Genomic DNA, 26,679 nt, shown 5'->3' with positions numbered 1-26,679 from the left:
TTGATCCGTCCAAAAGTCAATGATCATCTAGAATCAGTTGTCATCGAACAGCTCATCACAACCGTCAATGGTTGACTATCACGACGGTTAGACCTCCTGAGAGAATAAGAACCATCATAGGATGAATTTTCATGTTTCGGAACCAAGAATATTTACAATAATAAGTCAAAAAATTTAAAAATAGGTATATACGAGGTATTAAAGCAACTCAGCAGCAAGAAGGTCTTTCTGAGTAATAACCTTGGGTACATACATACCTTACTCGTGCTTCTTTGGGATATGTACAGTACGATACATAGTACCGAGTATTGTACATACTAGGTACGAGTACTTACCACAACCCTGGAGGGAGCGAACAGCTAGAATAGACCAAAGGGATGCATCGGGACTAGAGTTTGGTTTATATATGGAAAATAGGAGATTTTCATTTATCATATCAGCAGTCTCATGACGGTAGATCCTTCTTGGAAGGTTCGAAAAAGAAGAAAAAGAAAGAAGAGGAGTGGCCGGGCTCTTGAAATGATGAACGCCCATCGGCCAAGGGCTCCAGCACCGTATTTCCCGAACGAGACGAGTCACTGACTCCCCGCTTCCTCAGGCACGCTCAGCTGTCCCAGCCGCCCACGCTTCGTTTCTCTTCCCCTCTCGCCCGCCTCCCACTTTGTTCCTCTTTCGTTACTGTTGTCGTCTTGCGCGTTCACGCTATCTGTACAACACTATATTTTTACCCTCGTTGTTGTCATTTGAAAAGCCTTTTCCTTGCTGTTCACTCGTTATTATCTTTATCAGCCCGCCGCTCTCGAATCGAGAGCGTAGGGTTCAGGTGTATAACAGGTACCTCCCGTTTCCCAAACCTTTGGTTCTTACGCCACTGATCGAGATCTCCGCATCGTTAGGAGCGCACCGTTGGGTGTACAAACCTACCCCGGAACCCCCTTATAAACAATCCTTACTTGCGCCCTAAAGCGAATATTCAACTGCAAGCTCTATTTTCGCGCCTGGAACTTAAACTCTCGAGGCGTTCATTGTGTGTGAGTCGCTGTTCTTTTCCGAGATCTTCTCCGCCAAATCACCCCTCAGCCCCTCTCCAACTCCTTACATCGCACGCTATCTAAGAAAACACACCGCCAACCGGCACACACTGCCTGGTCCCCGTGCTTCAATTAAAGCCCCCAGGCCTGCTTGTCACTGCTTCTCGAGTGTTGATAACTCCATAAACAGCCCACCCCGTTTAACTTAATACCATGCTGTGACTGCTATTCTGACTTGTCTTGGCCCTTGAATGGTATTAGTCCAGTGATCTCCGTCTCATAGTGGCCGTCCATCATGGCCTTCAAGAACGGACTTAGTGAACGCCTCGATGAGCTGCGATTTCCCTCTCCGCGATCCCCTACCTCAGAGTCCCCGTTTCCCGGATACAATTCGATCTCTCCAGGTCATTCGAACCTCGCGTCGGCTTTTTCGCGGCCTTCAGGTGATGTCCGTGCCAATCTTCAGCGTCGTTTCACCACAGACTCCAGCAAGCTTTCGTCTTGGAGCTATTTGAACCATGCTGGAAATGCGCCTCAGATGCCGGATCCCTTAGATCTGTTGTCATCGGTAAGCTTTCTCCTTTGACAAGTCCTCCTATCTTCCACCCAGAAATGTCCCCGTTCCCAAGCTCTCCTGGTGAGAGGAAGGTGTGATTCAAACCGAATTGCAGTTGTTTTAGCGTTAGTTCAAAGCTACCGCCTGTTGGCAACTCCATGGATTTGGCACTTCATTCTCACTTCAGGCCCAAATTTCCCCACGCTGTACTTGGCTCCTGTTGATCTTCACTTTACCTATCACCTTAAAAGTTTCACAGATCACAATCTTCCGTGTCACAAGATATTGACCATACCTCCTGGCTGCCCCTCTATATATTTGTTCTCTCATTCACCTCTCTGCATCTGATTGTTTCTAATACTTTCCCAGTTTGAGAAGAAGCGTCAGCACATCGAGTATATGCGGGAGCAAAAGAGGAGGTTCGAAGAAGATATGAAGCTACTAGACATGCAGCATGAGAAAGAGAAGCTAGAGATGGACCGAATTGCGAAGGACCTCGCCAAAGCTGGCATATCTGGCCCTGTCAGTGAGCCTACGACCCCTCCTGAGTATCGTGAAAACAGCTTCTCAAGTGGGTTTACACGGCCCACTCGCTTCTCAACTTCATCTGTCACCTCATCCCCTGGTTTCTTCAATGTATTTGCCCCTTCTCAGGCAACAACGCCGCAGGGCCAGGTGAATCCCGCCTCTGCACAAACTCCTACCAACCGCTTCTCGGTGCATTCTGTTCCTGGTTCTCGCAGAAACTCTGAGAAAGAAGATTTCGGTCAAGAGCCTGCATCCCCTTTCCGTCCTGGGCCTGCGTAAGTTTCTCTCCTCTCAAGTCACATTGATCACTGTGAATCGAGTTTGTTGTAGTCTGGACGTTTGTGTGTTTCACCTTGTACCAAACATCATGGTCTCGGCGCTGTGGCTGCGCTGCCTGTGAAGGAACACAACAGTTCACTTTGTTGCCTGACCTTCCCTTCACACCTGGTTATCTTGATGTGGTCCTCTGCTCACATTTCTATAATATTTGTTATTCATATCTGTTTTGTTGTGCCTGATGGTATCTCGAGCTACAAATTACTGACTCACTTTGGTTAGTATTCATCGTTATTCGATGCCATCTGCAGGTTTTGGGTCCCAGCTTCGCCCGAACATCTCTGGCTTCAACAACGCCCCCGGATTGGAGTCATTTAACACAGCTAAGTATCTGTTCAACAACGAGGACGATAGAGCGACTTTGAAGGAGGAAGATCGAATTCCAACTCCAGACATCAAAAGTTATCTTAAGTTGACAGACCCTGATGACAAGTTCCCTACATTGTCACGCAGGGACGATTCAGGATTGGTAGGCCATTGTCAATCATTCATTTGTCGAATTCAATTCCGCTAACGGGAAGATCAGCTATCTGCAAACTCAGATGCCTTGGATCTAGCCAATTCTCGCACTCCAAACCCCGAAACTTGGAACTCGCATAGCCGACATCGCTCCTCTCATCAAAGCATGCCGCAAAACGCTCTAAATATGTTCCGACTCGAGCAGCTGGGAAGCCCGACTAGCGAGGGCCATTCTAACACATCTCGACACGCTGCTCGTCACTCACTTGAGGCAAACCTTCTTTACAGTGCCGAGGGAAGCCACGAAGGTATGACTGCAACCTCGTCAAACCGTCCAACTTCTCTGCAGTCATCATACTCTACCAATGACCTCCCTACTGTAAAGGGCGATGGATTTAACCCTGCCATCACACCACCAAAGACTCATGCGGAACATTTCCAGCAACACAATGCCAATATGGGCCGAATTCCTGCAAATGCTGTCAACACCCGCCAGCAGAAGGATTCGCCAGAACGTGATGACCCAAGCATGCAGGGATCCCGGTCTCAGCAGACCACCCTACAGCCTAATGCAACACCCTTTGGGCCGCAACTCACTCCGGCTGCCAGCACCAGCACTGCTGCTCCGGCGTCTTTGGCCACTTTCCAGCAGCCCTTTTATGGTTACGGCGTCCAGCCTTACATGGGGAATCCCCTCCCGGTAAACGGACAACTTCAGAGCTATAATCCTGGCGCTTCTTACGGCGCATTTCCCGCCTACGGCAATTACCGCCTTGCTGAAGGTCCAGCAAAGGCTATGGGATCTCGCCGCAGCAATGGTGAAGGAGAGTCGGCCCAGCTATCTCGCTTCACTAATTTTCCATTGGAGCACTATCGAGGTGAGCTGTATGGCCTCTGTAAAGACCAGCATGGGTGCAGGTACTTGCAGCGAAAGCTAGAGGAGCGCAACCCGGACCACGTCCAAATGATCTTTGATGAGACGCATTTGCATGTTGTGGAGCTAATGACCGGTTCGTAACCTCTAACCAATTTTGTTGATGTAATTGTCCTAACTTTTCCAAAACAGATCCTTTTGGTAACTATCTGTGCCAGAAGTTGCTTGAGTACTCCAATGATGAGCAGCGTACAGCGCTAATCAACAACGCCGCGCACCAACTAGTCAAGATCGCACTCAATCAACATGGTACTAGGGCTTTACAAAAGATGATCGAGTTCATATCAACTCCTGAACAGACACAAACCGTCATCCACGCTTTGGAAGATCACGTCGTGGAGCTGGTTCAAGATTTGAATGGCAATCATGTCATCCAGAAGTGCCTGAATCGTCTCTCTGCGGAAGACGCCCAATTTATCTATGATGCTGTGGGTGCTAATTGTGTTGTGGTCGGCACTCACCGTCATGGATGTTGCGTTCTTCAGCGCTGCATTGATCATGCTTCTGGTGAGCAGAGGGCTCGTCTAATCGCCCAGATCACATCCAACGCATTTGCCTTGGTTCAAGATCCTTTTGGAAATTACGTGGTGCAGTACATCTTGGATCTGGCCGAGCCTCATTTCACCGAACCCCTTTGTCAGACGTTCCGTGGAAATATCCCCGCCTTATCAAAGCAAAAGTTTAGCTCCAACGTTATCGAAAAATGTCTCCGCACCGCCGATGGCCCGGTTCGAGGCCAACTCATCGAGGAGATGCTCTCAGGCAGTGAGCTGGAGAAAATGCTCCGAGATTCCTTCGCTAACTATGTTGTGCAAACTGCCATGGACTTCGCGGACAGTGAGACCCGTACTCGCTTGGTCGATGCGATTAGACCAATCTTGCCTTCAATTCGTCAGACACCCCACGGTCGTCGCATTGCTGGCAAGATGATGGCAGCAGAGGGTTCCGGAAGGGGAAGTGCTACGACTAGCGGACAAGTCACTCCGAACGAGATGAATTCGGCTCAGCTTCCTGGACCTTTACAAGGTAACCAGAAGCCTTTCTTGTATCAACATCCCTCTTTTCCCATAGGTAGTGCCCAGTTTGGTGTTAGCTCTACGACCAATACTCCGCCCGGGGGACCAAACGAAACCCCCTCTGGGATTTTCACTCCTCCAGTCCAACACTCGAACGGCAGTCTAGGTGCTCAAGGTCAGCTGTATGCATACTTTTGAGCTGGTGTGAAATATCTTGGATTCGCTACTTATCCATTGAACTGTACTCATATTTGCCATGATGATACGATCTCTATGACTTACGGCCATCTTGACATATGTCAACGAATTGGGAACCTGAAACATTGATACCACGACAGATCTTTTATCTTTATGCAACTTGCATTGCATCTTTGGATTCTTGATGATTCGATGCAGTCTGATAAAAGATTCCACCTGCATTGATGTCCTGTATTCTTTCAAGGCGTTAAATGCTCATGTTTATCACATCTTTTGACGAATATACCTGCCACATCTATTTCTTCCTTGTCGTTTCCACCTACTAACCCAGCTCTCTAACTTTAGGTTGAGCGAAGGTTGACCTGTTTCATACATGTTTTTTTTTTTATTATTGTTCATTTCCCAGATTATTTTCATTTTATTTCCCTTCCTTTTCAGGCAACGCTGAACTGTGTTTTTATCGTCTTTCTCGTCCGTTTAACGTTACTTGGAATGCTCTGTTTTGTTGTTCGCTTCAGTCGTCATTGTGGCCATCTTGACTCTCCGGTTGGAACAGTAGGCTGTCATATGAAAGCTATCTATGATAAGTACTGTATGCTCTCTTGGTACTGTGGCATGGCGCCTATGTTACTTCTTATCCGTGCTTTACACATACTGGCGACGATTGCTGCATGATTCATGACTCATTGGAAGCTTGTCCCAACAGCATTCGGTAGAATAGATGTACCCATACGTTAGCAATCAAGGTGTTACTATACTCATATTCGGCAGTCCTTGAATCGATATGGAAGAAAAAAAAATAAAATAAAAAAAAGGTCATTAGAGCGTTGTCCAGAAGCAATTCCTGGAGCTTGAACATAGGAATTATACACGTGACTCCGCATGTGGAGCGCGACGATAAGATCTCCGGTCTTTTATCTCCGCGCGATGGACTTGTCTCTGACACTCTTCGTAAATGAGACTCTTCCTGGTGTACCGTCTCAAAGCACCTTATGCTTCCGATAGAGATTCCTCGATCACTGAGCCGAAATTGGCCATGTCGAGAGCTTCAGACCAGACAACTTGCCAGTCTTCTTGGGGTACGTTTCACTGGGTCTGCCTGCCTCACTCCCAAAACGAATCCTCAAGGACGTGTCACTAACAGTTGACTGCTCACTTTGCTTAGCCTCTCGGTCCTAGCCCTGCGACATTAGTTGTGCATGGTATATCTGCCACGTGCAAGTCGACCATCGTTCGCGCCGTTCTTTCCTCCCTCGAAGTTCCGCACGCCATTGTCCGAAGCACGGAATGCATAACAGGCCGCCATCTGTTAACAAAGATACTGTGGGCAACATTAGAAGCATTGGGGAAACGGGACGAGTGGGAGAAATACGGCAAAGGAAGGTGTGAGCATGTCAGTACGCTTGCCGTCCTTCTAAGTGAATGTTTGGCATCACGGTCTGGCAACGCAGCTGAGAAGTTCGTGCTTGTTTTGGATGGGATCGATAAACAGCGAGAGGCACCACAGACCCTATTGTCTGCGCTAGCGAGGCTGGGAGAAATAGTGAGTTGCTTTGGAGTTACCTCTATTTATGATTCAACGATTGCCGACTGAAAATCGAACAGATCCCCAGTCTCTCGGTTGTCTTGATTCTCAGCGCTACTCCACGACCACTCTTCTTGCAGGCTGCAGGTGTCCCGCACATCAGTTTTCCTCCATATACGCGCAACGAAGCAATTGCCATTATTTTGAACTCACGACCACCTACTATAGCCGGCCTCTCTGTTGAGATACCACCTAAAATATACCCCCATTTCGTTTCGGCCATCTATGACTCCCTAGTTGGGCCTACAGCCAGCTCTATTCCCACTTTTCGGTCGATATGCGAGAAACTCTGGCCCCAGTTCATGTCTCCTATCACAAACGGCGAGACCCCGCCCGGAGGTAGTGAAGAATGGGACTTCTCTCGACTTCTTCTTAAAAATCGTGGTCTCTTTCGACATCACGGCGAAGCGGCGCTTGTGCATCATATCGTCACCGAGGAGCCGGCATCGTTTACTAAAGGTCCAGTCTCGAAGCCCGCGCTACCAGCTGTGTCTACGCCGTCACCCCTTCCCTCCCTGCCTTATTTCCCGACCTTGATTCTAACGTCTGCTTACTTGGCCTCCCACATCCCCCAAAGACTCGATACGATCTTTTTCTCGAAGTTTTCATCATCTTCTCTGTCAGCACGGAACAAGCGTGCCCACCATCGACGACGACTGAAGCTCTTGTCTAAAGCCCAGGCGGAGGATGCTCGAACTGCCAGCAATGATCCCTCCACCCCAAGCAAAAAAGGCAAGAGACAAAAGACTCGCATCACAAAATCGACCCTAGAGTCGGCCTTTGCCACTTCTTCCGCTACAACCTCAGCTGCTGGGGCCACTGGTATCACTGGTCCATCCACCATCCTCACAGCCCGTCCATTTCCCTTGGAGAGATTGATAGCTATCTACCACGCTATTGATCCTAACCCGCCGGCAAATCCCATCCTGCAAGCAGCAGTTTCCGATGCAATATATGCAGAACTTGCCACACTACGTCGACTACGGCTTGTTGTTCCTGCTGCAGGTCGAGAAAGCGGTGGTCGCATGGGATTGGGGTCAGGTGGATTGAATAGCGGAAACACCACATCCGATGCTGGTGAAAAATGGTGTGTCAATGTCTCTGGCGACTGGATTGGGGAAATGGCCAAGGGTATCGGGGTTGAAGTCGGTGAATGGTTAGCAGGAGGCTTGGATTAGGTGGTTCTTGATGCAATGTAATAAAATATGTAATTCAGATATGTAACATCATCCATTAGCTTGCAATCATGCCTGGCATTCATGAAATATATCATATATCACTTCACCAAATCCATTCGTCCACCGTATCTTTAGCACACACCAATATGCTTGGAGTTTGTGGCCCATGCAAAGATCCATTCCCTGACTCAAAGCAAACTGAAGAGATGGAATGATCGTACTGATATTTCGATAGAGGTGAAGAGACCTGCTCGCCGGTTCGAAGCGAAAAGAGCTGGATCTTGCGCTCATCGGACGCTGTGAATGACGAATCCGTCGGTCAGTGCCCTCCGCTAGAAGGACAAGGGAAAAATGAGACTAACCACTCGCTAGGAGACCCAGTTCAGGGCTGATATCAAAATCGGGTATAATCTCGGGTGAATAATCTGAGAAACTGAGGTATGGCTTGGTCGAGGTGTGGTGTTTGCTATTGGGATTGGGGTTGCGTTGAAGGCCATTTGCTGGGTAGCGGATGTCGTACATTTTCAGCTGCTCTTATGTTAGATGCTCTGCGGGTATGTTTGTCCTACTTCAATGTGCAGACTCGTGGAAACCTATGGTGAGAATTCGATGAAAGGGGAGACATACTGAGTTTATTCCGGCCACAACCATGCGATATGGATCAACGCTTTTGATTTTGGTGACGGCATGCGAATGCTGGAGTCTCGTTGCCGTTCCGGCACTGCGAAGGTCGTGAAGGAATATCGCCGAGTCTTTCAGTCCCGCGGCGATGACTTGGGCGGAGAGCCATTCCACGCTACTAACCAGGGCATGGGACGAATCTATCCGTCGGTGAAGGATTGGTTTTCCCGTGTATACATCGTTTGCAAATGATTTCTTTGATAGGGCCCAGTAGCTTCCGAAACCTTCCAATGTATGAAGCCCGTCTGAGGTGCCGATCGCGAAAAACGGCATGGTACCTACGGGGCAGGGCGCGGAGCACCAGAGCGATGATGCCATGCGGAGGCGAACTGGGTGGGAAACTGATTTCGATTTTCGTCAGTTTGTTTCGCATTGCGTTATATTCTAGGGAATGAGAACGTACAGCTTGGAGGCCAGCGGTAATCCCCACCCTCGTCGGGATCGGGAAGCATTCGTGGTGCGAGGAATGAGTCGCCGTTCGGACCGCTATCCATTGTCGCTCTGATGCGGTCAGCCATACTGAGCAGGACTCTGGTTGAATGGGTTTGCCCTACAGTAAGTATCCAGTATGGCTTAACGAGATGGAAGACAGCTGGAGTATATCAAATCAGCGGTTGTCGACTGATTATAATGTCCTGAAGACGAGTAACATACCCTATAGGGTTCTTTGAAGAGTACCCGTTCCATTGTCCGGTTGTAAGTCCATTTTTCCTGATCGCAGTCTGGGAAGCATATTCTGGTGGCGGTTAGCAATTTGAAAGCCAGCCGCCACGCACTGAAAGGCTTCGCTCACGAAACAGAAGATTCACCACCGCGATGCCCGCCTTGAAGCAATTAGCAACCGAGGTAGTAATACGACCCAATAATTGAGAAACTTACTAGCGACCAGAATCCCGGACCGTTGATTGCGCAATACATGTTTAATAGAGTATTCATCCGGCCAGGGCTCAAATTGGTGCAACTGGTTTCGTCGAAGTTGGCCAGCATATAACAAACCCCGTTGATCTTGCCGGGCACTTTTGGTCACAAGCTGAGTTCCGATCTCCCGCTCTGCCCCAATGAGGGGGTTGGTTAGGAATGTTGCTCTCTTGATCTTTTCCTTTGCTATCCTCCGAGTGAGGTGGACTTTCCGTTGGCGCTTCTACGAAGTTTCAATAATGAAGAACTCAAAATAGGGTCTGTGCGGGTGATACAGACCTCCTGATCCTTGCGTTTGCGCTTAACAGCATCTTTGGAATATTGAGACCCTGCTGGAGCTTTGTGGCTTGCCTCGATCCTGAAGTACTTTTTTTTCTCCGGGTCTAGGTTTGAAATCAGTATTAGAAAAGAAAATAAGAGAAGCATATAGAGTAAGATAGGGTGGGCATATGTTGTGACACACCACTACCTACTTACCGTAGTAGAACCCTGGTATTTCCCTGTTCATGTTGGATATACTATAGATGGACAGATCAAGACAATGGATTGAGTTGGACCTTAAAGAGTGAGTCAAAAAGATGTTGTCGAGAATTCTTTTCTCAAGTATCAGTAGAATAGACCAGGAACTCCTTGAATGCCAAGATATGCAACATTATCAGATAGCCCCCAGTGAAAACAGTAGTAGTAATCGGTAGTGACAAAGGTACGGGTATGTTGAATAGCGCTGGATTTCCCGTGGTTGGCAGTTCCGAAAGACCTTCTTCAGTTAAACGAAGGTCCACAAAAGCTCTAGTAGAGTGTCAAGCGCATAAGTCATAGAATAGATACAGCCGTTTAAAGATCAACCAATGGGTTGAAAGGTGACCATCATGGTTCTAGAGTCCGCGTAGGAGTTTTTCCTGGTGATTTGGTTTGGGGTATTTTGGAAAGCATGACGTCTTGGTTCGGATTATGTCAGCGACGCATTCTTCTGATTGGAGGATCAACTCTATATAGTAGTAGACTAGTACGTAGTAGACATTCCCTTATACTTGCATTCGAATGTATATCTCCGTCGTCTTTCAACCTGAGAGCCTCGATTCTACCGTAGAATGCTCCTTTGATGTTCTAAACAATACCTGAAGGCTAACTGTCTCATTCAAAGGGATTAATCAATTAGTACAGCATCAACTGCTTAATCGTGATACTGCATAGTACTAGATTGAAAGAGATGGCAATCACGTAGATGGCAGGGCTAAAGGGTTAAGGGTGCACCTGACCTGCTGTCCATCATTATCTCACAGTACAATTACTCGCATGGTCGCGGTAAATTTATTTAGGCAGGGACGATACCGTCGTTCTTGCCATTTGTATGATACAAACAGACTCCTTTCCCATCAAGTGGTCTTTACTAGCTTTTCTTTCTTTCTTACTGCTCTTCCCAGTCTTACTTCTAATTGCAGCTTCTATCTGAGGCCTGCATATTTCTTCGCCGAAACATTTTACATATTCTATGGAATACGAATAACATATCTATAACTCATAGAAAACCTCATTCATCTTAACAACTTATATCAGTCCTTCACCAGCTCTCAATGCCTACTATTCAGCACAGCTTGGACACCATGGTGACTCCTCAGGGTGATGGAGCCTCCTCCAGCCAAGATTATGTGGACCCAAAGGAACACTTTGTGGCAAGAGCGTCGGCTGAATATAAATCATTTTCCGAAAATGCGGAGGATGAAGACGAAGTTGAGGACATAGATGCCCTTATCGAAGAGCTCCAGTCCCTAGACGGCAACCTCGATTGCAATGACAGTGGACAAGATGAAAAGAGCACACTCTGTTGTATCTCGGAGGAACTGCTTCAGACAGATCCCACCACAGGCCTTACCGAACCAGAAGTGTTACTCCGTCGAAAGAAGTATGGACTCAATCAGATGAAAGAAGAAAAAGAAAATCTGATCCTCAAGTTTCTCTCATACTTCGTTGGACCTGTTCAATTTGTGATGGAGGTACGTATATTTGGCCTCGCATGTCGGGATCTTCGCTTACAAGCCCTCTTCTATACGCCACGATCATAGGCGGCCGCAGTCCTGGCAGCTGGTCTCCGAGACTGGGTTGATTTCGGTGTTATTTGTGCTCTACTCATACTCAACGCATCTGTGGGTTTTATTCAGGAGTTTCAGGCTGGATCCATTGTGGATGAACTGAAGAAGACGTTGGCCCTCAAAGCTGTCGTACTGCGCAACAGTCACCTTGTCGAAGTTGATGCTTCAGAAGTGGTTCCCGGAGATATACTAGAAATTGAGGAGGTAATTCATTTAAGTGACTTGTTAGTACCCCTCTAGTATGTTGATGTTCTAATCGAGGACAGGGCACGATCATCCCCGCAGATGGCCGGATATTGTCGAGTAGCATCCTTCAAGTGGACCAGTCTGGAATCACCGGTGAATCCTTAGCTGTTGATAAAACTGACGGAGACACCTGTTATTCATCGTCGGCTGTGAAGCATGGTCATGCTCGTCTTGTTGTTACCGCTACTGGCGACTATACCTTTGTAGGGCGCGCCGCTGCTCTGGTTAGTGCCGCCGCCTCCGGGACAGGACATTTCACCGAAGTTTTGAACGGAATCAGTCTTGTCTTGCTTGTACTCGTTATAATGACTCTCCTCGTCGTTTGGGTATCATCATTCTACCGCTCGAATGGCATCGCCACCATCTTGGAGTTTACCTTGGCCATTACTATGATCGGTGTGCCTGTCGGCCTGCCTGCTGTGGTAACTACAACAATGGCAGTGGGAGCAGCGTATCTAGCCAAGAAGAAGGCCATTGTACAAAGACTTTCCGCAATTGAGTCACTGGCTGGTGTTGAGATACTATGTTCCGACAAGACGGGTACATTGACGAGGAATAAACTGTCTTTGGCGGAGCCCTATACTGTTCCCGGGGTGAATTCGGAGGAACTAATGCTCACAGCTTGTTTGGCCGCTTCACGAAAGAAGAAGGGCATGGACCCTATCGACAGAGCCTTCCTGAGAGCGCTCAAGGGTTATCCAGAGACGAAAAAGGCGCTCACACAGTATAAAAAGCTGGAATTCTTCCCATTTGACCCAGTCTCAAAGAAAGTCACAGCCGTAGTGCAGACTCCCCAGGGCGAGCGAATTATTTGCATGAAAGGAGCTCCTATTTTTGTGCTAAAGATAGTCAAAAAGGACCACCCGGTACCAAAGGAGGTAGAGGTAGCTTATATGAACAAAGTGGCAGACTTTGCAGTGCGTGGTTTTCGCTCGCTCGGTGTTGCTCGAAAGCGCAGTGAAGGTGAATGGGAAATACTTGGCATAATGCCATGCTCAGATCCTCCTCGACATGACACTGCAAAGACCATCCATGAAGCCAAGTCCCTCGGCCTGTCAATCAAGATGCTCACTGGCGATGCAGTTGGGATTGCCCGTGAGACATCGCGCCAACTTGGACTGGGCACGAATGTGTATAACGCCGAACGACTCGGCCTCGGTGGTAAAGGAACAATGCCTGGGTCTCAGGTCTATGACTTCGTCGAGGCCGCCGATGGATTCGCTGAAGTCTTCCCTCAGCACAAATATAACGTTGTTGATATCCTCCAGCAACGAGGCTACCTGGTGGCAATGACTGGCGATGGTGTCAACGACGCTCCATCGCTGAAAAAAGCCAACGCTGGGATTGCAGTTGAAGGCTCTTCAGGCGCAGCTCGTACTGCAGCTGATATAGTATTTCTAGCACCTGGTCTATCTGCCATTATCGATGCTTTAAAAACCTCCCGTCAGATATTTCATCGTATGCACGCTTATGTGGTGTATCGCATTGCGTTGTCCCTGCACCTCGAGATATTTTTGGGGCTTTGGATAGCCATTATGAACGAAAGTTTGAACATACAACTTGTGGTTTTTATTGCTATATTTGCCGACATTGCCACGTTGGCTATAGCGTATGATAAGGCACCCTATTCAAAGACACCTGTGAAGTGGAACCTACCTAGGCTATGGGGAATGTCTATCCTCCTTGGGATTGTTCTAGCGATAGGCACTTGGGTCACGCTATCCACTATGTTGTCCGGTGGTGAACAGGGAGGCATTGTGCAAAACTTTGGAAAACGAGATGAAGTCTTGTTCCTAGAAATCTCGCTAACTGAGAATTGGCTTATCTTTATCACACGTGCGGAAGGCCCCTTCTGGTCCTCAGCCCCTTCTTGGCAACTTATGGGAGCTATCCTGGTAGTAGACCTGGTGGCAACCTTCTTTTGCCTCTTTGGGTGGTTCGTCGGTGGTCAAACCTCCATAGTCACCGTCGTTCGTACATGGATATTCTCAATCGGTGTGTTTTGTGTGTTGGGTGGTTTATATTACCTGTTGCAGGACTCGAAGGGCTTTGACAATATAATGAATGGGAGGTGGCCCGGAAGCAAAGCTTCTAAACAACGACAGAAAGAAGACTTCGGTAAAATTGCCCTTCATTTGCTGTTCGTATTTTGAGTGTCTCGCTTACTGGAGGTAGTGGTTTCAATGCAACGAACTTCAACACTGCATGAGAGTTCACCCAACGGGACCGATACTGGGTCCGAACCCCCCCGTTGAATGATGATCGGCCTACACGTATAGAAGCTATTACAATCACTGCCTCTGAGCGCTCCTACGGTTACGCAGCTGCTTATCAAGAATCTTCGACTTCTTTTGGCATTTTGTCTCTCCCTTTGCTTGTTTTGTCGTTTCAACGATTTCGAGTGTGGTCCTTAGGTATCTATCCTCCTTGGCCACTCTCTCCATTCTTTCATTTTGTATCAACAATTGTCCCTCACTTTTGTTATGTCGAATGCAGTGAATTCCTTGCAGGTATGGTGAATGTTATGCAACGTTAAACCGTGTCAAATTGTTTTATTTGAGGAAGCAGCCACATCCATATGAAGTGTTCTCTGGAGTGGGCTGGCGCAAGAAAGCAGACGTTTCGCTGTCCAATAATGCTTGTATCATCCTTCATAGATTGAAGCTACATCGTCTGCAATGAAGACATAGATCAGATTAATGATTGCAACTATGTCGTAAGATTATTAACTACCTCGGACCTAGCCTGATGCTGGTGCGGAGAATTTCCAGATTTACCCCAGTCCTAGTATCGTCTGTCCATCATTCCTCCGACTTCATATTCTTACTGTCAAACAAGCATGCGGGGTTACATTACATGGGTAGGGTTGAGGAAGTACCGCTGGGGAATATACATGACAGCAGTAACGATATGCAAGCCAACCAATAGATCAAATACAGAGTAAGGAAAAAGGCAAAAGGAAAGAAGATAAAGTGTCGAGCGAGTGGGTAATGGGAACTATGTGCATGGTTGTAGAGTGGATAAGAAAAAGAAGGAAAGTGTTAAGATTTCGCTGTCAGGTGATCTACTGCCTGGAAGGAAGATGGTCGTTAGTTAACTGTGCGTAGATACTGTGTTTTCGGGGTTGAGGAGTGGATTTACCTTGTCAAGGTTGTAATCGAATTTCTCTAACGCGGCAAGGGATTCCTCGCGAGGGAAACCCATGCCAGTCAAGCGTTGAAGAATTTGGTCATCTTCTGTGCCGGTCTGAAGAGCCCAGCCTGGTGCCTTTCCATCATGGCCGGTTGGTGACGTTGCTGTAGCAGAGTTAGTGCCATTGGCAGCACCAGGACTCTGGACGTTGTCAAGTGGTGCAAACAGCGCTTCCCAGTCGTGGGTCTGGGGCTTCTCGTTGGAGTTAGATGGGGATGTAGCACCTCCAGGGGACGAAGGGGCGACATTCTTGTCAAAATTGAAGAAGTCTGAAGGAGCGGCGTTTCCTGCACTAGGACCAGGAGAGGAAGCCTTCCGCTGCGTTGGGGAGTCAAAAGAGAAGTCGAAGTCGTGATTATTCTTATTGTCGGGCGTTTCGAAGTCGTCGTCGTCATCATCCTCGCTCTCTTTTGCGGGTGCTAGATTAAGACCTGCAAAGGCCGCCTCGAAATCTGGGGCACTGGGCTTTTGGCTAGGGGGCACGGCTGTCTCCTTGGCAGGTTCCCGCTGCGGTTCCCCGTGAACAACTGGTGCTCCGGTGCTTGATTCAACGGAATGAGGGGCATCGGGGAAAGCTGTGGGGTCCTCACGTTTGGGTAAAAGACCGTTGAACTCAGGAGCTTCCCCAGCGGCTTCTTTCTGGATGCTTTCCTCATACTTAGGAGGGCTTTGCTGCGAATCCGCGGCTGGAGGTTTGGATGCTATCCGACTCTGCGGAGGGGCAACAGGAGTAAAGTTATCATCGAAACCCATGGGTGCCTCGCTATCTGTGCTGTCATCATCATCATCGTCATCATCATCGAGTTCACGAATGGGTGGAAATTCGGAGGCGGCTGGTGCACCACTGGTCTTGGTTGGGACAGAACCCTGCTTCATAGCGGCGAATGCTTCTTCGAAATCGTTTTCTTTCTGAGATTTTGAACGCTGATGCGCTGGTCCACCGAAAAGCTCATCAAAACTGGGGTCTTTCTTTTCCACAGGCTTTTCTTCACTGGTAGGCGATACAGCAGCATTTGCAAATTGTTCAGTCGCGCCGGGAATTTCTGGGAACTTCTGCTTGATTTCTTCAGACTCATCGACCGCAGGCGCAGAGGTAGGTCCAGTCTCGCTAGCTCCAGCTTGCGAAGTTGTACTCAAATCTGGCGTATCATATCTACTAGCAGGTGGCGAAACCATCGTCGAGGAGGTCGCCGACTGTGACTCGCCAAATGGAAGCACATTTGGCGTGAGCTGCCTAGACTGGGGCGGAGCTGGAGGTTCGTTGAAAAACGCGGTCGCGGGGGGTGGAGGGGATGCCGACGGGGTCGGTGCTCCGGAGGTTGTGGACTTGATCGAAGTTGGATGAGAATCAGCGCGGAAGGAAGTTGGCGGCGGCGGAGTGGCTGTGTTGACCGGAGCTCCGAGAGTTGGGCCGAATAGGCTATCAAAAGCGCGCTGCTGATCATTTGAAACCTGAGGCGACAGGGCGTTACTCTCACTAGAGCCAGTCATCTGGCGTTTGAAGAACGGATTTGTGTTCTGGCTAGTTGTTGAGGCAGCCGGACTGCTGACTCTAGGGATGGCGCTGGCAGCAGCCGCGCTCTCGTCTGGCTCATAGGTTTGCTCCTTTGAAAGGCTATCCATTTCCTCCTGCAACTTCTCTTTTTCACCCTCTACAGTAGCAAGCTGCTTCTTGTTGATTGCCGCCAAACCCCTCTGCTGTCGCGCCTCAGAACGGGCCTTTTCGAGCGCCGGTTTAAGCTGAGCGACAGCAGTATTCGCCTGACGGATCTTCTCCTTCAGACTTGCATTTTCCTGTTGATCAGTAGTGAGCGCAGCAGATACTTGATCGTACTGGTTCTGCAGATCCTGCCTGCTTCCCTCAATCAACGCGTATTCCTGCTGTAGCTTGTTGGTCTCCGCCTTAGACGCATTAAGTCGTTCTTCGAGTGCCTTGAAATTCTTGACCTCTTGTTCATACATTGTCCTGGCCTGAGAAAGCCGAGCTTCGAAATCACGCTTTTGCTGAGAAGTCTGAGACAGTTCCTGCTCCGTTGAGGTACGTTTAGCCTGGACATTCTGCATCTCATTCGCCAATGAGCCTATTTGATTAGAAAGATTGGCAAGCTCTGTTGTCTCTTGTGTCAGTTTGTTGGACTCCTCAGGATCATTATCTCCGAGAAGGTCATCGGACGGTGACGCAGGTGAACGAGTAGTGGGGCCAACGCCGGATGACGCACCCGTCGTCTGTGGCTGAAGGCTTTGCCCAAATGACGAGGTCGGGATAAAAGGCTTGAAGGTCGTTGAGGTGCTTGGGGGGGATGCTCGGGATGTTGGGGAAGCAGGCATCTGGAATGGTACATTCGAACCACCCGTAGACTGGGGTACCTGCGCGGGAGCTGCAGCCGGAGCCGGAGCTGAGAGAGAGTCGAGACCGAACAGATCATCTGCGGCCGACCGAACAGCCGGTGCAGGGGCAGGCGCTTGAGCTATACCCGTAGCCTGCGCAGGAATAGGAGCCGGGGCCATCTGAGCAGAACCGGGGCGCCGCATACTCGGCGGAATTAAAGCTGGAGGCAGAACCTGTGGGAGCGGCTCCTTTCCGCTGCGTACTTGACGGACCAGATACATAGCAACTGCAAATTCATCCTTCGTTAGTTGTCCATCAGCATCGATATCTGCCAAGTCCCAAATTTGAGCAAGGGTTTCCTCAGGCAGTTGCGCATTCATGAAGAAAGTCACAGCCTGGTCCCCGGTAATTTTTCCAAGTTTTGCCGAATCAACAGTCAAAAAGATACTGTCGAATTGTGCTTTTTCATGGGGAGTGATCAGCCAGTCTGCACCGGTAGACTGTGCTGAAACAGGGGACCCAAATGGCCTGTTGATAGGGCTCTGTGTCCGTTGTGGTCCAGTGAATTGTTTCGGGATTGCGGGCACTGGCGGAACGTCAAGTCCCGGACGAGAGCCAATGGACGCACGGCTAGATCCCCTTCGCGCAGCGGCTTCGTATAGGCCCGGTGGTAGAGTCTGTGGAATTCCTCTCATTGCACCTGATTTGTAAGAGGTCAAAAGGTGCATGGCGATGATGAACTCGGTCGCATCCAGGGCACCACGTTGCTTGGTGTCTGCGAGATTCCATATCCTGCCGAGGATTTCATTGGGCAGCCTTGCGCGTTCGAAGATCTGTTTAGCTGTCTCGCCTATAATTATTACATGGTTAGCTGAAACCTCGCTTCTTGAAGCGGGGGCATTGCGTGCCTGAAAGAACCCCACTCCTGGAGACATCCGATTTCTCAAACAGCGACAAGAACTTGTTCACATCATCTGGGTTCAACGGGGGGACACGAATTGATGCTCCGGGAGTTGGCGGAGGACTTGTTGCGCCTGTCTCACGCGCAGGGGCAGACGTATCGACTTGAATGCCATCGAACCTGGGTAGCGGCGCGGCTAGGTTGGCGAAAGAAAAAAAGTAGTTAATATCATACTCTCAGAGATACGACAAGAATACAAACTAAACAGCTGCGAGTAACTCACGTTGTAAAGCCAATTCCTCTGATGGGGAGCGACCGGCTTGAGCGTGTCCGATCAACCGCAAGACAACACCGAATCCAGCGGGAGTCAGGAGACCACGATTCTCCCTATCCGCAATTTGCCATATCTACAACACATCACAGATGCTGTTAACTAGTGTCCTTCCGTAAGGAGAAGGGGGTGGTGCAGTGAAACTGGTTGTGGATCGACGTACCAAGCCAAGAGTGTCGGGGGCTAACTTGGTCTTCTCAAAGAAAGGGACGGCGACTTCGCCGGTGATGACACCCAGATTAGTTGTGTCGGCGGCTTGGAAGAGTTGATAGAAAACTCGTTTTTCCTCAGGAGTCAGATTGAGGTTCGGGTGTCGTGCTGTTGGAAGCAAAAAGGAAATCCGTCAGTTCCGTTGTATCCATCGTATACCGGGTGCACCCATCCGTCCCCTGAGAGCTCTCCCACCCGCTATCTTAGTTGCGTCATTGCTGGCTAGACTTACTATTGTCAGCCATGGCTGTAATTCAGGAGGAGCAAGCCTCCCCTCCTTCTAAACAATCTTCCCGAGATGCTCGACAAGGGGTCTTCAAAGTTTCAGGGCTGTCGACTTATCCAGAAGATGCCACGGGCATGGATGGCCAAAGCGCTGCCTTCTGGATGAGGTAACGTTGGACGGAATGGCGGAAATTAACGCCCCGATAGAGTCGCGATAGTAAAAAGGAGGGCACGTTCACTTTGGAACGAGGAGTTGAAGAATGGGACAGGCAGGTAAATATGGACGGGATAGGGTTGCCGAGAGCTTGCAACAAGCTGGAGGAAGGGCAGTGTTCAACTTAGAGGGGGGAGAAATGAGGGATTGGGTTCATTTACTTCCGTAGCTTAGGCTTGGGTCCGGGGGGTTTCTGCCGGGCGGTCAGTCACCCTCAACCCAACTACTACTAATTAATATGGAGCTTAGGCAGCGACCTTGGTGGAGTTCCTTGCATGGGGGATACAGCATGATGGACCTTGCGAAATTTACTCAATTAGTGCGCTACTTTGAGCAACAGTCAGGTTCTCTCCGGTGGTCCTCCGTATGGCAATACAGTTCTACTATCCAATCACACCTTTGCATTCTTAGTTATGTTCTATCGTGCAACAGCTACATGTGGAAGGAGCGGTAAATTCATCGCTATTTCAGGGATATTAAAAATATATCAGACAAAGAAAACAAAGTCTGTGCTAATCCAAGCTTCTCTCTTATTTGCAGGCAGTTCAATCACATAACCTTGGCCAACGCCTGTCCCCAGCACAACAACTCGGAAACAATCACTATCAGCGTCCAATCACATGGTTGAGCGCAACCATGGCTGGAATGCTGACCGAGCGGTGTTTTAGACTTAGTACTCAGCCTCAGGCTCCTCATCCAGCGAGTCGCTGGCGACCTCCTCGTAATCACGCTCGAGGGCTGCCAGGTCCTCACGGGCCTCAGAGAATTCACCTTCCTCCATACCCTCACCAACGTACCAGTGAACGAAAGCACGCTTGGAGTACATGAGGTCGAACTTGTGGTCGAGAGCGGACCAGGCCTCAGAGATAGCGGTAGTGTTGGACAACATGCAGCTATAACTGGTCAGCTTTCTTTATCTCTTGCACGGGAGGAAGATAGGGAACTTACACAGCACGGCTGAGGTTGGCAAGGTCACCGTTGGGAACCTGCTTGGGGGGCTGATAGCAGATACCGATCTTGAAGCCAGTAGGGCACCAGTCGACGAACTGAATGGTACGCTTGGTCTTGAGGGTAGCAACGGCAGCGTGGGTCTCCTTGGGCACAACATCACCACGGTAAAGCAAGCAGGTAGCCATGTACTTGCCATTGCGGGGATCACACTTGACCATCTGGTTGTTGGGCTCGAAGCAAGACATGGTGATCTCGTTGACGGAGTTGGCCTCGTGGGAGGCCTTGGCCGCGGAGATGACGGGGGCGTAGGCAACGAGAGGGAAGTGGATACGGGGGTAAGGGACCAGGTTGGTCTGGAACTCGTTGAGATCCACGTTCAGGGAACCATCGAAACGCAGGGAGGCGGTGATGGAGGAGACAACCTGAGCAATCAGGCGGTTCAGGTTCTCATAGCTGGGGCGCTCGATGCCAAGGTTGCGGCGGCAGATGTCGTAGATGGCTTCGTTGTCAACCATGAAACTGCAGTCGGAGTGTTCAAGGGTGGTGTGGGTAGTCAGGATGGAGTTGTAGGGCTCAACAACGGAGGTGGCGTTCTGGGGGGCAGGGTAGACGCAGAACTCCAGCTTGGACTTCTTGCCGTAGTCCACGGACAGACGCTCCATCAGGAGAGCACCGAAACCGGAACCAGTACCACCACCAAAGGAGTGGAAGACGAGGAAGCCCTGGAGACCACCGCAGTTGTCGGCCACACGGCGAACCTTGTCGAGGACATCGTCGATCATCTCCTTGCCAACGGTGTAGTGACCACGGGCATAGTTGTTTGAGGCATCCTCCTTGCCGGTGATCATGTTCTCAGGGTGGAAAAGGGTACGGTAGGTGCCAGTGCGGACCTCATCGACAACATTGGGCTCCAGATCGGCGTAGATGGTACGAGGAACATACTTGCCCTGGCCTAAGACACCATGGTCTGTCAGAGGGTTGGGCGGCGAGATTACAGGTCAAGACGACATACCAGTTTCGGAGAAGAAAGTGCTGAAACCATGGTCAGGATCTTCCTTCTTGCGTTCCTCGGTCAAGTAACCATCGGGCTATCGTATACCGGTTAGTTTATCTGCCCGATTGAGATGAAGATGGATGGATTGCCATCGTGAACACGTACCTGGATGCCGTGCTCAAGGCAGTAGAGCTAGAACCATAGTGTTAGTTTCCGTGGTCACACTTCAATCATCTCTATCTTCTAGTATATCTCCATCTTCGTACCTCCCAGCAAGAATTGGCGATCTGGCAACCAGCCTGACCAACTGCACACGTAAAAAAAAACAATTAGTAACGGTCAACAGACCGACTCCCGTGGAGGGGCGGTGTGAGGAAAAGATGAGAAAACGCATACCGTTCAAACTAATAACTTCTCTCATCTTGTCGAGTCTAGAAAGGACGAATGTCGGAGTGACAAAGGAATTAAGATTGGAAGGAGGGGGGTGTGTGAAACGGAGTGGGTGGAATGTGGAAGGACTTTAGAGGGGGAAAAAATGCCCTGATCTGTAAGGAAGTTTCAGGGGTAAGTAAACGAAAAAAACACCACCTGGGAAAGGAAACAAAAGAAAGGGAAAGGGGAACCGGTGGGAGGAAATGGGGGAGGAGAACAAACCCTTGGGGTGATTGACGAGGAGAAAAATAGACTAAGGGGATCAATTAAACAATTGCCCAAGGCCCGAATGATCGGTCAATTTGTTGTGGTCTTGCGATGCGCTGTCAACCCAAAAGCAGGACTTCCACCTTTTCGTTGTTGATCCATCCGTTGGGTCGCGTCGCCCACAATCCCCTTTCTGATTGGCTTCCCCGATGCCGTGACCGCCCTTCCAGCCCACCGCTGACTCAGCCACTTCTTTGGGTTTAGTCCACGGCAAGGGTCGATCACGTGCTAATGACGGCATCTCTTCGTGCAGCTGCATTGCATTGACTATTCCTACAGCTTGCGATAGTAAGTACTCATATCAAATAAATCTCGGCCACGCAGTGCTCACTTTCTGGTCACCGAGACTGTTGCACAATGGCCTAATTGATGGTAAGTTCGTATTGACAACGAATGAATTCCATCTAAAGAACTTTTAGGATTTTAAACAGTCTATATCAGATCTACCTCATCTACAACATACATACAGCCAGCCTCCCGTACTCATCTGTGTATGGACTAGAACCATGACCGTCTAGCAACAGCATCAATTGAATATACTGAAATTTCTGTCATCATGCTACTCCAATATATTCTCTTACTCTGCACCCTCGCGTTCCTCGTTATCGCCAATGTCGAAAAGACGATCTTCATCGCTCCGCAACCCCTCACCATCCCCACGGTCGATCCTACCCTAGATGACCTAGGTCTAGATCGTCTCTCCTCCTCCAGTCCCGTTCTTCGAACCAGAATAAACGCCACATTTCCGACCAACGAGTCCCCGGGTACAGACTCATGGTATTTCCTCGAGAACTTGACCCCCGGCCAACGGTATGAGGTGCGGGTGTGTTGGTTGGCAACTGTACGTCCTCATATATCATCTACCAATGTCCAGCAAGGCGATCAAAGAAAATTAGCTGACAAGCTGTCAAAGCAACCGACTGCCTTTACCTTAACAACGCATACCCTTCCACAAGCCATTGATGATCCCGCTCTCTTCTCCTCGATCAGCCTCTATTCCCAAGCCCATCTCGCCTCGCCTCAGTCTAACGCTGTTCCTCGTAAATCTTCTTCTTTTCACGATCAAGCACCTACGTCAGATTCAGTGCTTTTCCTGCATGTCACTGCGACGGCGGACTACTTTTCTCTTAATAAAACACTAATGGAGAATGTTCCCCCGGTTGTAGCGGATATCATCCTCGATCCCTTTTTATGGAACATCTTCCCGCAGTCGCTGATACCGACGGCGTGTTATATATGTGTTATTGGATGCTTGGCGGTGGTAATCGGATGGTGGGTGTTGGGAGAGCTGGGAAGAGTAATTAATTACATGAACTCACAACACCCGGCTGATAAGAAAGATAAATAGTGAGCTAAGAATATGTATATATGTATGTATGTATCGATTGTCCGTAAAATCTTAGGAGAACAATCAAATGCATCAATATCATCAGGTTCAGTTTATGCAAACTCAAAGTTCCACATGGCCTCATCTAGATGGATTACTTACGTAGCGAGGGATTAAAATAAACATAACTTCACAAACACATAAGAATCATGAGAGAACATAAGGGAAGGGGTCATTATGCGGGAAGAACGAAAAGAAAGGGAAACCAAACAACATAACAGCATGGGGAATATGTTTCAGGGAGGGTTGAAATGTCCAAAATAACGAATCTGTAAAGAATAGTCCTCCGTAAAGCAAGAGGCCTAGGTCCTGTAATAAACGCCTGACATGAGATTGTAGAACATTAGTCTTCGAAAAAGTGAAGGACAGCCCGGATACCCTTCGAACCCAGCCCATGAGGTGGATAGGCGATGTAAAGAGGATCGTCCTGTGCTCCCAGTTTCGCACGGAACTCGCTCTTGCGAACCAAATGGAACTGCTTTGCTAAGGTTTCGTAGGTGTGCTGCAGCATCTTCACCTTGGCTCCGTGCATGTTGTGCCCTGGAGTAAGCGTGGTGGTGGCGCCAGCACCGAAAGTGAGCGACTTGACTCCAGACCGAGCGGCTGTCTGGATGGCGTGGGTAACGATATGCTCAATAACACCATTTGGAGACCCTGGGAAGTCAAAGCTGTATTTCACCTGCATGCCATGGGATGGGGATAATGTGGCCAAGGCAACAAAGGCGCAAATAGTGCCTTCTTTGTCGACTGCATAGAAATACCAGCGATGGGCATGATCGCGCCATGGACGGATCTCAGACAAATGCACTTGAGTACCTTTACGGTTGGACAGCCAGTCTTGGATGCGCTGATCAATCTTCTCGCGGATGTTGTCTGGGACCATCTCACCCTGATTCATGCTCACGAGCTTGATACCTTCGCTCTCCGAGTGTCGGATCTTCCGAGCAATTTCTCCATCTGACGCAGCCTGGTTGCGGGACGGATCTACACGCTCCTCTGCGATGCAAGACAAGCTACGCCAGCCAAGCTTCTCGCCCAGGATTGCCTCAACCTGCGGAGAACATAAGAGCCAAATGGGCTTATACTTGGTCTCCCGGCGCATCCATTGCAGGAACTGAGTGATCACGCGCGAATACTGCCGAGCGTCACACAGAGGGTCACCTGGGATCACCGCATAATTGCTGCTGCTAGGCACGTACGAGATTGCTGCGCCGGTCGCCAGGTCACGCCAAACCTTAAAACGCTCATCTCCCCATGATGTGGAGGTCGCATCACCATAATTTGCGATGAGATGCTCTATCGGCTGCAGGTGGCTCTCATCGGGCGCCAAGTGACCTTTTCTGTCGCGGACCCAAGATGGTTCAACGGTCGAAGACTCCGGGTGCCGTAATTGCAAAGTTGGAGGCTTAGCGGGGAAACTCCTAGGATCACGATAGAAGAGAGAGGCGAGACGAATGTTACCCAACTTGAGAAGAAGCATCAAGAAGCGCTCGAGACCCACACCAGCGCCGGCGTGGGGAGGTGCACCCCATCGGAAACCTTCCATATATTCCTCCATGGTGTCAGGATTGATGCCCACACGGCGCATATTTTCCTCAAGCATATGGGGATCATGGATACGCTGACCGCCTGAGACAATCTCTTGGCCCCGAATAAAGATGTCAAAGGAGTTAGTGAAGCGGTTATCATCAGGATCGGGCATCGTGTAGAAGGGACGTGCGCTGGTGGGGAACTTGTCGAGAATGTAGTAGTCCGTGCCGTACTTCTCCTTGACAAGCTCACCGAGGCGTATCTCATCGCGAGTACGTAGGTCATCATCTACCGGCAACGGGTTTCCCTCCTCATCACGCCACCCGGAGTCGTTGAGCATCTTGATACCGTCGGAGAACCGGATGATTGGCGTTTCTTCGAGCCAAACGACATCGTCGGATGGGAATTGCTGCTTCACGGTCTCGATCTCACGACGGAAGCGGCCATAAACGCCTTTCAATATATTCTTAATCACAGCATCTAGAACCTCCAACATCTCATGGTAGTGCTCTTCAATCGCCATCTCAATATCCAATCCGGTGTACTCTGTCAAATGGCGGTGGGTATTGGAATTCTCCGCGCGGAACACAGCGCCAATTTCATACACTCGACCGAAGTCCGCCGCAATAGCCATCTGTTTGGCCAACTGGGGGCTCTGGGCCAGGAATGCATCACGGCCAAAGTAATTAACCTCAAAGACACTAGCTCCAGACTCAGTGGCGGACCCTTGCAGCTTGGGTGTATGAATCTCAATGAAATTCTGCTCATCAAGGGCGGTCCGGAAGAGGTTTCCCACTGCAGATTGAATGCGGAAGATTGATTGAGCTGTAGGGGTACGCAAGTCCAGCAGACGGTTGGTCAGACGCGTGCGGTCAGGGATGTGACTACGCCGACCTTCAACCCGCTCTTCCTCGGGGGTCTGGATCTCGGCTTCATAAACGCTGAATGGGACAGGTTCCTCCCGCCGAACGACAAGGTGAATCGCATCAATGGCCAGTTCAACATCGTGAATGGTGCACCCCAGCACTGGCACCTCTGGGGCTTGGATAGTGCCACGAACCTGCACTATAGAACCGACGCGCAAGTGCTCGACCCATTGAACCATGGCGATGGAACTCTTGCCTGGGGATTCATGCAAAACACCTTGGAAGGTGTAAAGCTGTTGTCGAAAAACAAGGAAAACCAGTTTGGCACTCATGCGACGAATGATATGCAAGCGCGCCGTGAAGAGGACCTCCTTGCCCACCGAGTCCGCCGAGATATCCTCAAACTTGGTCCGGAGCTCCCGCGGGCGAGAGCGCGACTGAAGGAGGGGCAGCTCACCATAGCGAGCCTTCATCTCTGCAGTCTCCTCACGAGCGGCAGCTGCGACAGCCTCCTTGTGACGTTCAGATTCTTCAGAATGATGCTCCTCGCTGAGACGAGAGCGCTCTTGTCGGCGCTGTTGACGCGCAAGGCGTTTCTGCTGATTTTTGCTCATCGTCCCAGTGGTGGGGGATGAAGAGTCATCAGAGAAATCATCCGAAGAGGAGGCATAGCCGCCGCGATCCCGCAAGAATCCGCTCAGGATACTGCGTCGAGGGGACATTGACCCCGAACGCCTGCTTGGGGCGGGGGACGAGTCATTTGTGTCAATTTTATTGGGGACAATCTTGGAAAGGGCCCGTTTGATGGACATGATTATTGCGTTTGCGTAGCGGATGATAGATTCATTAAAGAGAGTAAGTAGAGAGAAGAGTCAGCAGTAAACTTTGACAAAGCCGCTTCACCCCGGTGAAGGAGGGGCACGATTGGCGGGAAGGATACGAGTCGGAAGACCCTGGTCTTGACGACGAGGGACAGGATCAATTGGAGAATTTAGATTTTCTTGAAAGTCTAGGACTTTCGCGGGGGATGTTAAAGAGTTAAATATTGAACTCCAGAAGAAAGAGAAAAGATCTGAAAGGGGGAGAACCGAGAG

At 49.6% G+C, this 26,679-nt stretch overlaps 7 protein-coding genes across 7 annotated transcripts; 3 read left to right on the top strand and 4 right to left on the bottom strand.

Annotated features, from left to right (window-relative positions):
- Positions 1–1,326: 1,326 nt before the first annotated feature.
- On the top strand, positions 1,327–7,821 carry BDV27DRAFT_141673 (uncharacterized protein; the record flags this gene model as incomplete). The annotated part of the gene is made up of 7 exons (XM_032069859.1): positions 1,327–1,599; positions 1,957–2,390; positions 2,674–2,920; positions 2,978–3,920; positions 3,977–5,042; positions 6,238–6,601; positions 6,664–7,821. 7 exons carry the CDS (start codon positions 1,327–1,329, stop codon positions 7,819–7,821), a joined length of 4,485 nt encoding a protein of 1,494 aa, XP_031931883.1.
- BDV27DRAFT_121695 (uncharacterized protein) lies at positions 7,818–10,290 on the bottom strand. Its single transcript, XM_032065426.1, has 10 exons — positions 9,898–10,290; positions 9,700–9,803; positions 9,382–9,643; positions 9,296–9,326; positions 9,157–9,238; positions 9,057–9,094; positions 8,906–9,003; positions 8,449–8,843; positions 8,184–8,349; positions 7,818–8,118 (listed from the first exon to the last, which is right to left on the bottom strand). The coding sequence occupies exons 1-10, from the start codon at positions 9,926–9,928 to the stop codon at positions 7,925–7,927; spliced, it is 1,401 nt and encodes a 466-aa protein (XP_031931882.1). The 5' UTR covers positions 9,929–10,290; the 3' UTR covers positions 7,818–7,924.
- Positions 10,291–10,994: 704 nt separating this feature from the next.
- BDV27DRAFT_167044 (plasma-membrane proton-efflux P-type ATPase) lies at positions 10,995–14,415 on the top strand (the record flags this gene model as incomplete). Its single annotated transcript, XM_032074364.1, has 4 exons — positions 10,995–11,414; positions 11,484–11,714; positions 11,777–13,874; positions 13,932–14,415. The coding sequence occupies 4 exons, from the start codon at positions 10,995–10,997 to the stop codon at positions 14,009–14,011; spliced, it is 2,829 nt and encodes a 942-aa protein (XP_031931881.1). The 3' UTR covers positions 14,012–14,415.
- Positions 14,416–14,442: 27 nt separating this feature from the next.
- Positions 14,443–19,272, bottom strand: BDV27DRAFT_121690 (EF hand domain protein). Its single transcript, XM_032065425.1, has 6 exons — positions 18,952–19,272; positions 18,673–18,827; positions 18,462–18,585; positions 18,186–18,374; positions 14,898–18,127; positions 14,443–14,827 (listed from the first exon to the last, which is right to left on the bottom strand). The coding sequence occupies exons 1-6, from the start codon at positions 18,962–18,964 to the stop codon at positions 14,798–14,800; spliced, it is 3,741 nt and encodes a 1,246-aa protein (XP_031931880.1). The 5' UTR covers positions 18,965–19,272; the 3' UTR covers positions 14,443–14,797.
- Positions 19,273–19,450: 178 nt separating this feature from the next.
- BDV27DRAFT_29977 (tubulin alpha chain) lies at positions 19,451–21,823 on the bottom strand. Its single transcript, XM_032076262.1, has 6 exons — positions 21,500–21,823; positions 21,370–21,410; positions 21,269–21,295; positions 21,122–21,197; positions 20,107–21,061; positions 19,451–20,051 (listed from the first exon to the last, which is right to left on the bottom strand). The coding sequence occupies exons 1-6, from the start codon at positions 21,522–21,524 to the stop codon at positions 19,829–19,831; spliced, it is 1,347 nt and encodes a 448-aa protein (XP_031931879.1). The 5' UTR covers positions 21,525–21,823; the 3' UTR covers positions 19,451–19,828.
- Positions 21,824–22,097: 274 nt separating this feature from the next.
- BDV27DRAFT_29965 (uncharacterized protein) lies at positions 22,098–23,341 on the top strand. The gene is made up of 3 exons (XM_032076261.1): positions 22,098–22,174; positions 22,222–22,643; positions 22,716–23,341. The coding sequence occupies exons 2-3, from the start codon at positions 22,359–22,361 to the stop codon at positions 23,148–23,150; spliced, it is 720 nt and encodes a 239-aa protein (XP_031931878.1). The 5' UTR covers positions 22,098–22,174; positions 22,222–22,358; the 3' UTR covers positions 23,151–23,341.
- Positions 23,178–26,675, bottom strand: erdS (aspartyl-tRNA synthetase, cytoplasmic). The gene has a single exon (XM_032065424.1). It carries the CDS (start codon positions 26,395–26,397, stop codon positions 23,533–23,535), a length of 2,865 nt encoding a protein of 954 aa, XP_031931877.1. The 5' UTR covers positions 26,398–26,675; the 3' UTR covers positions 23,178–23,532.
- Positions 26,676–26,679: the final 4 nt, after the last annotated feature.

The sequence above is a fragment of the Aspergillus caelatus genome, assembly GCF_009193585.1.
Source record: "Aspergillus caelatus strain CBS 763.97 unplaced genomic scaffold BDV27scaffold_18, whole genome shotgun sequence".
NCBI classification, from domain to species: Eukaryota; Fungi; Ascomycota; class Eurotiomycetes; order Eurotiales; family Aspergillaceae; genus Aspergillus; species Aspergillus caelatus.
Note: the sequence above shows the minus strand (reverse complement) of the source record. Positions and strands in the feature narration are given on the sequence as shown.